Raw genomic sequence first — 12,788 nt, forward strand, 5'->3', positions numbered from 1 at the left:
AGAACCACAAGCAAGTCCTTGCTTTCAGTCCACAGAAACTGCTCCCGCTCCTGCCGTCCCTCAGTGTCCCTCATCGCTGTCTTGCCTTGTGTGCAGCCTCCCTTCCTGTTCAGCAAAGGCTTGTGTCCAAGCTGCTCATCACTCTCTGGCCTACATAAGTCAGCCGACAACAAGTGGGAAACAGCAATATCCACTTGTAATGTCAAAGAATCTTTCATCGCAAGATATAAAAAAACAAGCCTCATGATTCCCCTGCGTATGGCAGCACCAGTCCAAAGAATGATTCGCATTCAGAATCTCAAATCAATCTCCAGCAACTGTTTTGTGACACTGGTCATGCTTGGTAGAGGTTTTTTGTAATTTCCTCCTCTACTGCAGCAATACAGGGTTCACCCTTCACCCTTTGGGCCTGGGGTTATTGCTTCTCTCTACCGTGTAACCACTGCATCCCTTCATGGCATGTGAACCAATGTGTGTCAAACCTAATGTACCTGTCTCCATCACAACTATTAATATTAACTGGTCTTCTCTTCCGGGTTCAACATTCTGGTCACCTTTCTCATACAATTCCAGTTAGGTTGCAATATTTATCAGTTTTCCAAGCGTTTGTCCAAACTGACACATTGTTTAAATTTTCCCAGGGTACACCCCTCCGAAAAGGACCTATTACCATAAATTCTGTAATAGGGGCTCTACTTTCTTACCTTACCTCAAGTACAGGGGAGCAGGTATTCACTTGGAGGCATACATATTAGACATTGGCCTGTATTTTAAAATTCTTGTTCAATGAGGGATTGTTGGTAATTAATTTATATTCATCACATTCTGTTAATTCCTTCATACTCATTGCATCTGCTTATTGTTCTCAGTCACTATTTTGTGAATTGCTTCAGCAATTGATCTTACTCATTATCTTTTAGAAAGTAATAACATATTCATGCAATGATGTTTGGTTTTCTGCGATCTTGCTGCTAGCTGTCTCGTTCTATTTATCGGTAATGTCCGGTCAAGGGAACCTCTGCATTTCAGTCTCAATCCTCGATCATTAAACTTACTCAGATCAGACATCGTACGGCAAGATCTGAGTCAATGCTGTACACTGGCCGTGCTGGCTAAGCTCAAACTTGTCAACTATTCAGGTAATTGCTGACCATTAGCAATTGCTAGTCAAAATTAAACATTATAAACAGGGCATGTCTGTCCTAAAGCCATTGGGGACCAAACTCAAAACCAGTCTAGTGGATCACCAGCAGATGGTGTACTTAACCATATTATCAGAAACAGAACCTTCTTTGAGACTTTCATCCCACAATAAAAACACAAGACCCCATTCACTAATCGTGCAAGATAATTGAATACGAAATAAATATTTGGATAAGTCACATTAATATCCAGTAACAGCAATAATAATAATAATAATAGATCACAACCAAACCCGGGGCCAACCCAAGTGGTCTTTGATGAACTCCTCTCTAAGATTTTTCTGTGGGCTGCATGAGTAATGTAATCCCTAATCAGTGTCATTGTCTCTGTTGTCCTCTTGTAAAGATGTCATTATAAACACCAGATATCTTCTCAAGTGGTTTAGTCACATCACATTCATGTATTTTAAATTATTATATCAAACATTGAGAGAGAACTCAGTAACACTTTATTGAGACAAGATGAAAAAATATTTGTAAAATAAGACTACAACATTTTAAAAGGACATTAAAAACACACTGACATCCAGAATATACGTAATGAAAAAAATGTGTCCATGTAAATATTTAAACCAATCACGTGAAGACTATGTTGAATGTGCACAGCAAAAGGTCTGTATGTTATGTAATAGCTTAACTTTTTCCAGACCTCAGATGTTAGGATTAATCTTTGTTCATTAAATGTTTCTTGGTGTTCTTCTCTGGCTGAAACAATATGATGAAACACTTTGGAGCAAATATACAGAATGTTAGTCCAAAACTAGAGGCCAGAATGGCAAATATCTCCACAGCCACAGTAAATTTCCCAGGAGAGCTGACATACGCTGGGATAAAGGTGATCCACACTGCACAGAATATCAGCATGCTGAAGGTGATCAGCTTGGCTTCATTAAAATTATCAGGTAGTTTCCGGGCGAGGACAGCTAAGACTAAGCAAAAGACAGCCAGTAGGCCTATGTACCCGAGCACAGCCCAGAACCCAATAGCTGAGCCTAATGCACACTCCAGGATGATTCTCTCCTTGTATGTGGATAGATTTTTCATTGGAAAAGGGGGATTAACAACCAGCCAAATAGTGCATATTAAAACTTGAATAAATGTGAAAGACACGACAGTCATCCTTTGCTGTAATGGACCAAACCATTTCATGACATTGCTGCCTGGGAGTGTAGCTTTGAAGGCCATTAACACCACTATTGTTTTTCCCAGAACACAAGAGATGCAGAGGACGAAGGTGATCCCAAACGCTGTGTGGCGCAGCATGCAGGACCACTCAGAGGGTGCTCCAATGAAAGTTAATGAACATAAGAAACACAGAGTCAGAGAGAAGAGCAGCAGGAAGCTCAGCTCAGAGTTATTGGCTTTGACAATCGGGGATGACCTGTGACGAAAGAACACAGCTGCTGTTATAATGGCAAGACAGGCTCCACCAACTGAGAATGCAGCCAGGATGATTCCTAGGACCTCGTCAAAGGAGAGAAACTCTACAGGTTTGGGGAAACAAGTGTCTCTCTCTGCATTAGGCCAAAACTCCTTTGGGCAGGGGAAACAATCAGGGGAATCTGAAAAAAGACAACAAAATCAAAAAAGGATTTTACCAGTATTTAATGTTGTAGATGTGCACTACAAAAAATTACCTGTAGCATTGCTAATCTCTCCCTCAGGACATGGTATACAATCATAACAGCAGATGGGTTTTCCTTTCTGCAGAACTTTGCGAGTTCCTGGAAAACAGTTTTCGCTGCACACTGACACAGGCACCTGTGGAATAAAAATGTCTCAGCAGTGAGATCCAGACAAACTCAGAGAACATTCACATTTCCTCTTTCTGTTATTATCACTCAGCCACAGCTCAGCAAGGGAACACATTTTCAAACAGAAAATGAAGACTCATATTATCTGAAGATTGGACACTATTATTGCACAGAACGAGGGCTGTGAATCCATCCAACATCCCCTATATTTTAATTGTATTCACGAGTTACAGCCTTTCAGTGTAAATTCCTTCTTTTTGTTACTTTCCCTGTTCATACGTTCATACTATCTCACTCTGCTGAATTTGAAATTTGAATCTGTCAGATTTTTGCTTTTGGGCTCCTTACTTCTGTGCTACCCTCCACCCAGGTGAGGTTCCTGTTGATACGGAACTCCTGGCCCACCGGCAGTGATGCATCGTAGAGCCCCACTGTCACCAACTCAATGCTGCCACTCTCAGTTTTTTGCCAGTTAACCAGCTCATATTTGGCCACAGGATCCCCGTTGGCATCAAATGAGACATCATAACCATTTTGGGAAAAATTCACTTCCTTCAGCTGAGCAAGGATCTGCGAGGATGAAGTAAAGTAACACAGTGAGACAGAGAAAGGAAAACATAAAGTAAATTGGATATTTCATATCATAAAAGGTACATTATCGTGTAAATGGGACATTGCAGTGTTCACTTATTCACTTTGACTGACCTGTTTGGATTCTACACTGCTGACTTTGTCACACTGAGTTGTAGAATTTGTGTCTCGGCACACTACATTATGAATGGCATGTGCTATTGCATAAACAGCCTTGTACACCATGTTAGTGATGCGGAGCTGAGATGTGTCGGTGTACGAGATCTGGAGAGTCTCGATGTCTTCAGTTCCATCACACAGACTCTCGTCTGTGGCTGCACCTAAAAACATACAGAGAAAGAGGAAAGTGTTTGTAGCCTTGACGATACGTTTCCTTTGTGTAACTGAGCCATCCTTCACAAGGCAACATAATTTTTATACTCGTTTGTATATAATGTCCAAATATATAGTTGATTTTCTTTTATTTCTATTTTGTATCCTATTTTATTTTTTTTAATTTCAGTTTGTTCTTTTTCTACCTCATCCTTTTATTCTTGCTGTCTGTAACAACTGAATTTCCTGGGCGTGGTGTCAATAAAGTTTGATCTTATTATCTTATTTTATCTTATTATCATATTATTATTCTTTCTTATGTGTTTACTTTTCTTTATTTGCTGTCTTTTTGTTTATTTAACTCTCCAAATGTACCCACAGAAACCACACATCGATATTGTTCTTATACATTAATAAAACATGCTTATTTTACATTTCATTTTAATGTCCTGTTTTGCAGACATGCCTTCATCTATTTTCTTTTAAGTAGCTGCCGTTTCAGCAGGTGTCCGGCCCTGTTTTCTTTTATATTTATGAAAAACAGCTCACATTAACACAAATCAGTCATCAAATGTTGAGTCACATTTATAAAAGACAAAAAATGTCCAACTTTTCCATTCATGACCAACTGCCGTGACCTGTTTTAATGTGTTTAACCCTCATCCGACCAACACATTCAATATACCAGGACTTGGCCTACGACACAGCCCCTACACCCAGACTGAAATCATAAAGTGATGTTTTTCACTGAGATGCACCTTATGTCCACTTCATGTCTCTTTCCAATAGTTTTCCCCTCTTGACAGAAATCTAGGCTTTGAGTTTAATGTAGCTGATGACTTTTTAACACAGTAAGCCCCATTTAGACAAGCAATCAGCAAAACAATGCAACTATAATGACCCAACTGTGAACGTCAACGATTTAAAAAAAAAAAAAAAATCAGATCAACTTTTCTCACTTTTTTCCAGCCTGCAGTTGAATGAATCCTCCCAGAACTCAGTCAGCACTGGAGAGGCAGCCACTTCAGTGGGAGAGAGATCCAGCAAGAAGTCTCTCAGACCTGGGATGACAGATTGCTGAATGCCAACTCCGATGGCTCCAGCACAGAAGGTGAACCTCAGCATGTCTGGATTGGTGGCCCAGGCCTCACTGCCTATCCACTGGCGAGGTGGAGAAGGCTCAAGTGCCAGCTCCTCCAGCAGCAGCCCCATTTCTGCTGCAGCTGCAAATGCCACAATAACCATAGATGTCGACCTGAGAGAGACATTATAGTGCATAATATTATACCAATGCAAGTATCAAGAAAGTCAACCCAAAGAAACATTAGTTTTTGGTATGATGAATGTACAGCACTGGTCTCACTGACTCTATTCTAACATAATATCTGGAAGAAATATAAGAGAAATAAGTTTGATGAAAAATTGTATGTGCAAAATTGCCACTTAGATAGTATGACAGCATTTGACTATACAGTTTTTGTGGTTTTGTGTGCAGAGGGTCAGTGTCGGCTTAGAGATCAAAAGCCCAAAAAGTGATGTACAAACCTGCGGATAACATCAGCTACTCTCTGGATCCTGCTCCGTGGCTGAGACCGAAAGAAAGATTCAGAGTATTCCACACAGATCCCCTCTTTCTCCGCTGCTTCCAGGAAAGACGCCATCCCATTATTGCCATAGTCTGAATCGGACCGGATGGCACCTATCCAAGTCCAGCCAAAGTGTTTTACCAGCTTGGCCAGTGCATCAGCCTGGAACTGATCGCTCGGGATTGTTCTGAAGAAAGTGGGGAACTGCTGCTTATCTGACAGGCATGCACAAGTGGCAAAGTGGCTCACCTGAAGAAAAACAACAGCGTCGGCTGTTATTTTTCTGGAAAGACAAAAACAGCACTGGCCTGTACTAAACACATATCTTGCCATGAATCCAAAATATTTACTTGAGGAATTTTAAAGGGCCCGATGATGCGCGACATGATGATGGAAAGCGTGGACCCAGACTCACCGACGATCGCCAACACCGTACCAGATCGTGAGCAGTTGTCACCGGTGTCAAACACCGGGTCCAGTCCGTTTGAAAGCTGGAATGCCACATGCACCGCCACGGGCACTGAGGCACACGCGTCGTGGATCTGATAACCGAGTTTGATGCCCGGCAGCAGGTCCGTGCTGTTATTAATCTCCTCAACGGCAAAAATCATTGCGCGTGCGAAGCGCAGTTTACGCGAGTCAATGCTGCACACAGACACTCATATCACTGTTCACATTTTCACATAATGAGGACAATAACAGAAAACACACAATAAAGATGAACAGCAATTCACAGTTATGGACAGCAGCCTGATAGCCGAACTGCATCTGTGAACTAAATACACGTCACCTGACCACTAAACTGTAAAGCACAGGACTAGATATCAGTATGAAAATCACAGGAATTTTTATGCAGGGATTAAAATATTCATATTTGTAAAATCTTAATTTATTGTTTTCCTGTTTATAATAAATAGTTTTTGTGTATTTAATATTTCACTGCTACACAAAAGTTTTTGCAACATAAAGCAGATAGAAATCAAAACAGTTCTGTGCCCACACAGTGCAACGTGCTCTCATCTCCCACTTCTCCCTCTTACTAACCTCCCTGTGCACGTAAGTGGCTCAGGCATGGTGGTGTAGTTGTGCTTCACTGTGTGGGTGTAGTAGTGTATAGAGAAAACACCCCCAATGACGTAGTCACCATCCGTTGAGAATGCAGGTAGACGAGTGGCACCCTGGAGCTTACATTTCACAGATGAGGCCTCAGCACTGACCCCTGCACCAGGCCTATTCTCTGTAAGCCCAGCCCTTTGTATCAGACCATCCCCAAAAAGATTCAAGGCAAGAGCTGTGTTCAGCTCACACAAACCTAGAGACAAGATCAGGCAAATAAAGAGAGCTGAGATCTCCATCCCTCAAGTGTCTGCATGTGGGCAGACTGAATGTGTGTTTTCACTGGTTTATGTAGATTTTCAGACAAAAGCGTCCCTCCTTCTACTTAACGTCATCGTACTGCACATCAGAGAGAGAACGCCCTGACCTTGTGCCCTTTGATGAACTCTTGTCGTAAGATTCATGCATGATGTAATCTCCATGAAGTAAACTTAACATTGTCAACACCCTGTGTCTCACAAATGTTGTCTACCCCTTGGACCTTTTTTTCTTTAGTTGCTCTCATATTATAGTTAAGCCGAACAAATGCACACTGTAAAGTGGTTATGTGGTTTTAAATAAATCACAAGAGCTATTGTTCCATTGTAATATATTGACATGATTTGATCATGAAGACAAGAACTCATTAGCACACATTTTGTTGTAAATTTGTACTTTATTTAGTTCAAGAGGCTAAAGTATTTGCAAGACTATAAGATATTAAAACGATATTCAGAAAAAAACATTGAAATCTAGAAAATATACAGGACAATGTTAAATGAAAAAAAACTCATGTGTAAATATTTAAATCAGTCAGGTGAAGACTATGTTGAAAGTGCATGGCATAAAGTCTCAATGTTATGTTGCATCTTTACTGTTTCCAAACCTCAGATGTTAGGATTAATCTTAATCTGAACTCCTCTCGAAGATTTTTCTGTGGGGCTGCATGAGTAATAACACTTTATTGAGACACGAGGAAAAAATATTTGTAAAATAAGACTACAACATTTTAAAAGGACATTAAAAACACACTGACATGCAGAATGTACGAAATGAAAAAAATGTGTCCATGTAAATATTTAAACCAATCACGTGAAGACTATGTTGAATGTGCACAGCAAAAGGTCTGTATGTTATGTAATAGCTTAACTTTTTCCAGACCTCAGTTGTTAGGATTAATCTTTGTTCATTAAATGTTTCTTGGTGTTTTTCTCTGGCTGAAACAATATGATGAAACACTTTGGAGCAAATATACACAGTATTAGTGCAAAACTGGAGGCCAGAATGGCAAATATCTCCACAGCCACAGTAAATTTCCCAGGAGAGCTGACATACGCTGGGATAAAGGTGATCCACACTGCACAGAATATCAGCATGCTGAAAGTGATAAGCTTGGCTTCATTAAAATTATCAGGTAGTTTCCGGGCGAGGACAGCTAACACAAAGCAAAAGACAGCCAGTAGGCCTATGTACCCGAGCACAGCCCAGAACCCAATAGCTGAGCCTAATGCACACTCCAGGATGATTCTCTCCTTGTATGTGGATAGATTTTTCATAGGAAAAGGGGGACTAACAACCAGCCAAATAGTGCATATTAAAACTTGAATAAATGTGAAAGACACTACAGTCATCCTTTGCTGTAATGGACCAAACCATTTCATGACATTAGTGCCTGGGAGTGTAGCTTTGAAGGCCATTAACACCACTATTGTTTTTCCCAGAACACAAGAGATGCAGAGGACGAAGGTGATCCCAAACGCTGTGTGACGCAGCATGCAGGACCACTCAGAGGGTGCTCCAATGAAAGTTAATGAACATAAGAAACACAGAGTCAGAGAGAAGAGCAGCAGGAAGCTCAGCTCAGAGTTATTGGCCCTGACGATCGGGGATGACCTGTGACGAAAGAACACTGCTGCTGTTATAATGGCAAGACAGGCTCCACCAACTGAGAATGCAGCCAGGATGATTCCAAGGACCTCGTCAAAGGAGAGAAACTCTACAGGTTTGGGGAAACAAGTGTCTCTCTCTGCATTAGGCCAAAACTCCTTTCGGCAAGGGAAACAATCAGGGGAATCTGAAAAAACAAAATCAAAAAGGGCTTTTAGCTGTTATATATTTGAAATTTTAGATATGAAAAAAAAAAGAATAAATAAAAAATACCTGTAGCATTGCTAATATCTCCCTCAGGACATGGTACACAATCATAACAGCAGGTGGGTTTTCCTTTCTGCAGCACTTTACGAGTTCCTGGAGCACAGCTGTCACTGCACACTGACACAGGCACCTGGAACATAGATACAGACAAATTCACACATATTCAGGTGTGCTACACAGCTCTCAGGGTTAAAGGTCCAACGTGTAGGATTTACGGTGACATATTACCAACAATGGAACACAATATCCATATTTATGTTCTCATTAGTGTCTAATAACCTGAAAATCTGAATTGCTGTGTTTTTGTTACCTTAGAGTGAGTTCTTTATATCTACAGAGTGGGTCCTCTTCAAAGGTGTCCACCATGTTGCACGGCCATGTCTCTACAGCAGCCCAGAATGGACAAACCAAACACTGGCTCTAGAGCGTGGCTTTTGCATTTGTCATAAGCTTCGAGGCCAGCGTGGGTTCTCCTACATGCTTGCAAAGGAGGGGTATTCAGTTGGTTGCAATCTCCAACATCACCACTAGATGTCACTAAATCCTACACATTGGTCCATTGAAGGACACATTCACATTTTTTTCAAGTCTGTCTTGAAACAATTTTCATATGCCAATTTCGATATTGAAAATGTGACTGGTAATTGTAACCATTCCTGTTGTTTGTACTGGCAGCGGAGAAATCCCTTCATAAAGCCATTTCAATGTAACTCCTGGGGCATAAAACCAACAGTACTCGGTTTGTGTAAAAATAAGGTCTGAAGTTCAAGTGAAGCTAAAATAAGGCTTCAGCACTCAGATTTTAGACAAATCATATGGCTGTCCTCTAAATTTACAGTAAATTTAGCACAAATTCCCCCTTTGTTATGATGCCTCTGCTGCCACTCAGCAACAAAACATATTTTCATACTTTCATGCTTCTCTCTTTGGCACCATTTTTACACAGAATGAGGACAGTGGATTTTATCCCACATCTCTGACATTGTATTTGCATTAGGAATAGATCTCTTCACAGCCACAACTGACAGGTGGGAACAGGAACAAAAAATGCATGTCCCAACCTTTGAGATCATTGAATTTGAATTTGTTAAATTTCTGCAAAGAGCTCCTTACTTCAATGCCACCCTCCATCCAGGTGAGGTTCCTGTTGATGCGGAACTTCTGGCCCACCGGCAGCGATGCATCATAGAGCCCGACTGTCACCAACTCAATGCTGCCACTCTCAGTTTTTTGCCAGTTAACCAGCTCATATTTGGCCACAGGATCCCCGTTGGCATCAAATGACACGTCATAACCATTTTGGGAAAAATTGACTTTTTTCAGCTGAGTAAGAATCTGTGAGGATGAAGTAAAGTAAGATACAGAGTTTAAATAAATGAAAACATGTAAATTAAATGAATAAATGAATCACTTATTCACTTTGACTGACCTGTTTGGCCTCTATCCTGGTTAATTTGTCACACTGAGTTGTAGAATTTGTGTCTCGGCACACTACATTATGAATGGCATGTGCTATTGCATAAACAGCCTTGTACACCATGTTTGTGATGCGGAGCTGAGATGTGTCGGTGTACGGGCTCTGGAGAGTGTCAATGGCTTCAGTCCCATCACACAGACTCTCGTCTGTGGCTGCACCTAAAAACACACAGAGACAGAGGAAGGTGTTTATAGCCTTGGCCGTGAAATTACATTATGATTCTTTCTCTTGTGTTTCTCATTCGTCTTTGCTGCCCTCTATTTGTATTGCCAAATGTATCTTGCAAAAATCCATGTATCTATGTTCTTGTAATTTATTGATAAAACATGCTTACTTTACATTGCATTTGAAAGTACAGTTTGGAGACATTCTTTCATGTGTTTTCTTTGAAATAGCTTCTGTTTCAGTGTATGTTGGGGCCTGTTTTAGGTTTAAACTGTCTTGTCAAGCAGCTGATGACCTTGTAACATAGGAAGCTCCACTCAGATACACAATCAACAAAACAACATGACAAGGACCCAACTGTGAATGTCAACTATGTTAGAAATCAGATCAACTTTCTCACTTTTTTCCAGCCTGCAGTTGAATGAATCCTCCCAGAACTCAGTCAGCACTGGAGAGGCAGCCACTTCAGTGGGAGAGAGATCCAGCAAGAAGTCTCTCAGACCTGGGATGACAGATTGCTGAATGCCAAATCCGATGGCTCCAGTACAGAAGCTGAACCTCAGCATGTCCGGGTCAGTTACCCAAGACTCACTGCCTATCCACTGACGAGGTGGAAAAGCCTCAAGCGACAGCTCCTCCAGCAGGAGCCTCATGTCTCCAGATGCTGCAAATGCCACAATAACCATCGCTGTCGACCTGGAGAGACATTATAGTGGGCCTATGTTATATTATACCAATGCAAGGTAAGAGTGTTAACACCAACAAATCAACAAATATTTATGACTCACAGACCCTCTATTTTTTGTAACCTTATGAGTAATAAACATGAGATAATTAAACATGACAACAAAATATGTATTTCCAATTTGAAATTGAAGGTAAAATAATATTACATTTTGTATTTGGCTGAACATTTTTTGTGGTTTTGTGTGCAGAGGGTCAGTGTCAGTACAAAGATTTAAAAAAAAAAGTGCTGCAGAAACCTGCGGATAACATTAGCTACTCTCTGGATCCTACTCCGTGGGTGGGTCCGATAGAAAGATTCAGAGTATTCCACACAGATTCCCTCCTTGTGTGCTGCTTCCAGGAAAGATGACATCCCATTATTGCCATAGTCTGAATCAGACCGGACGGCACCTATCCAAGTCCAGCCAAAGTGTTTTACCAGCTTGGCCAGTGCGTCAGCCTGGAACTGATCGCTCGGGATTGTTCTGAAGAAACTCGGGTACTGCTGCTTATCAGACAGACATGCACAAGTGGCAAAGTGGCTCACCTATAGGAAACCAAAAGTGTGATTCTTTGATCAGACAGACAAAAGACATCAGCACTAGCCTGTATTAAACATATACTTTGTCAGAAATTCAAAATATTCACCTGAGGAATGTTAAAAGACCCGAGTATGCGCGACATGCTGATGGATGGCGTGGACCCAGACTCACCGACGATAGCCATCACCATACCAGATTGTGAGCAGTTGTCACCGGTGTGAAACACCGGGTCCAGTCCGTTTGAAAGCTGGAATGCCACATGCACGGCCACAGGTACTGAGGCACATGAGTCGTGGATCTGATAACCGAGTTTGATGCCCGGAAGAAGCTCCGTGCTGTTATTAATCTCCTCAATGGCAAAGACCATTGCGCGTGAGAAGCGCAGTTCACGGGAGTCAATGCTGCACACAGACACTGATATCACTGTTCACATTTAGGTATGATGAGGAGAACAATAAAATAAAACTAACAATACAGGAACACAGCAATTCTGGACCATAACTGATTTAATTTGTCTCTATCCTGTAAAATATTAAGAAAGTTGTTGTACACGCCAATATTTTCAGTTAAAAACACAAAAATGCTTAGCTTTTCATAAAGTCACACTCTATTATTTTTTTGCAAAAACAATACCTACGCTTTAAATGGGCAAACAATGATTTGGAAGTTAATATAAGTCAGCGAATAAATGAATAGATGAATAAAATAAAAGTTTCAACACTATACAAAAGCTTTGCAATATTATTGTAAACACACCATACAGATCAACACATTTCTAAGCCCACAGAGTCTAACATCCTCTAATTCACCACTTCTCCCTCTTACTAACCTCCCTGTGCACTTTTGTGGCTTAGGCATGGTGGAGTAGCTACGCCTCACTGTGTGCATGTAGTAGTGTATGGAGAAAACACCCCCGATGTTGTAGTCACCATCCATTGAGAATGCAGGGAGACGAGTGGCACCCTGCAGCTTACATTTCACAGATGAGGCCTCAGTACCACCAGTCCTATCCTCTGTAAGCCCAGCCCTTTGTATCAGACCATCCAGAGAACCATTGAAGGACTGAGCTGAGCTCAGCTCACACAAACCCAGAGACAAGATCAGGCCAATAAAGAGAGCTGAGATCTCCATCTGTGATTGCTTGTGGGCATACTGTGTGTGTGTGTGTGTGTGTGTGTGTGTGT

At 41.2% G+C, this 12,788-nt stretch overlaps 2 protein-coding genes across 2 annotated transcripts; both read right to left on the minus strand.

The window, feature by feature from the left end:
• Positions 1–1,865: 1,865 nt before the first annotated feature.
• LOC121609511 (extracellular calcium-sensing receptor-like) lies at positions 1,866–6,590 on the minus strand. The gene is made up of 8 exons (XM_041941160.1): positions 6,490–6,590; positions 5,796–6,090; positions 5,405–5,694; positions 4,819–5,114; positions 3,662–3,867; positions 3,305–3,526; positions 2,840–2,963; positions 1,866–2,764 (listed from the first exon to the last, which is right to left on the minus strand). Exons 1-8 carry the CDS (start codon positions 6,516–6,518, stop codon positions 1,866–1,868), a joined length of 2,361 nt encoding a protein of 786 aa, XP_041797094.1. The 5' UTR covers positions 6,519–6,590.
• A 1,125-nt stretch (positions 6,591–7,715) lies between these two features.
• Positions 7,716–12,582, minus strand: LOC121609353 (extracellular calcium-sensing receptor-like). Its single transcript, XM_041940957.1, has 8 exons — positions 12,434–12,582; positions 11,711–12,005; positions 11,320–11,609; positions 10,737–11,032; positions 10,124–10,329; positions 9,808–10,029; positions 8,701–8,824; positions 7,716–8,614 (listed from the first exon to the last, which is right to left on the minus strand). Exons 1-8 carry the CDS (start codon positions 12,538–12,540, stop codon positions 7,716–7,718), a joined length of 2,439 nt encoding a protein of 812 aa, XP_041796891.1. The 5' UTR covers positions 12,541–12,582.
• Between the last annotated feature and the right edge of the window lie 206 nt (positions 12,583–12,788).

This window comes from Chelmon rostratus, chromosome 7 (assembly GCF_017976325.1).
Source record: "Chelmon rostratus isolate fCheRos1 chromosome 7, fCheRos1.pri, whole genome shotgun sequence".
In the NCBI taxonomy this organism is placed as follows: Eukaryota; Metazoa; Chordata; class Actinopteri; order Chaetodontiformes; family Chaetodontidae; genus Chelmon; species Chelmon rostratus.

Excerpts from the sequence above, each read along its gene's own strand:
- LOC121609353 (XM_041940957.1), bottom strand. The coding sequence starts at position 12,540 with ATGGATGGTGACTACAACATCGGGGGTGTTTTCTCCATACACTACTAC. Across the intron at positions 11,033-11,319 it reads GTAGCTAATGTTATCCGCAG|GTCGACAGCGATGGTTATTG; the intron begins GTTTCTGCAGCA and ends ATGTCTCTCCAG. Across the intron at positions 10,330-10,736 it reads CAACTGCAGGCTGGAAAAAA|GTGCAGCCACAGACGAGAGT; the intron begins GTGAGAAAGTTG and ends GTGTGTTTTTAG.
- LOC121609511 (XM_041941160.1), bottom strand. The coding sequence starts at position 6,518 with ATGCCTGAGCCACTTACGTGCACAGGGAG. Across the intron at positions 3,868-4,818 it reads CAACTGCAGGCTGGAAAAAA|GTGCAGCCACAGACGAGAGT; the intron begins GTGAGAAAAGTT and ends GTATGTTTTTAG. Across the intron at positions 2,765-2,839 it reads AGAGATTAGCAATGCTACAG|ATTCCCCTGATTGTTTCCCC; the intron begins GTAATTTTTTGT and ends GTCTTTTTTCAG.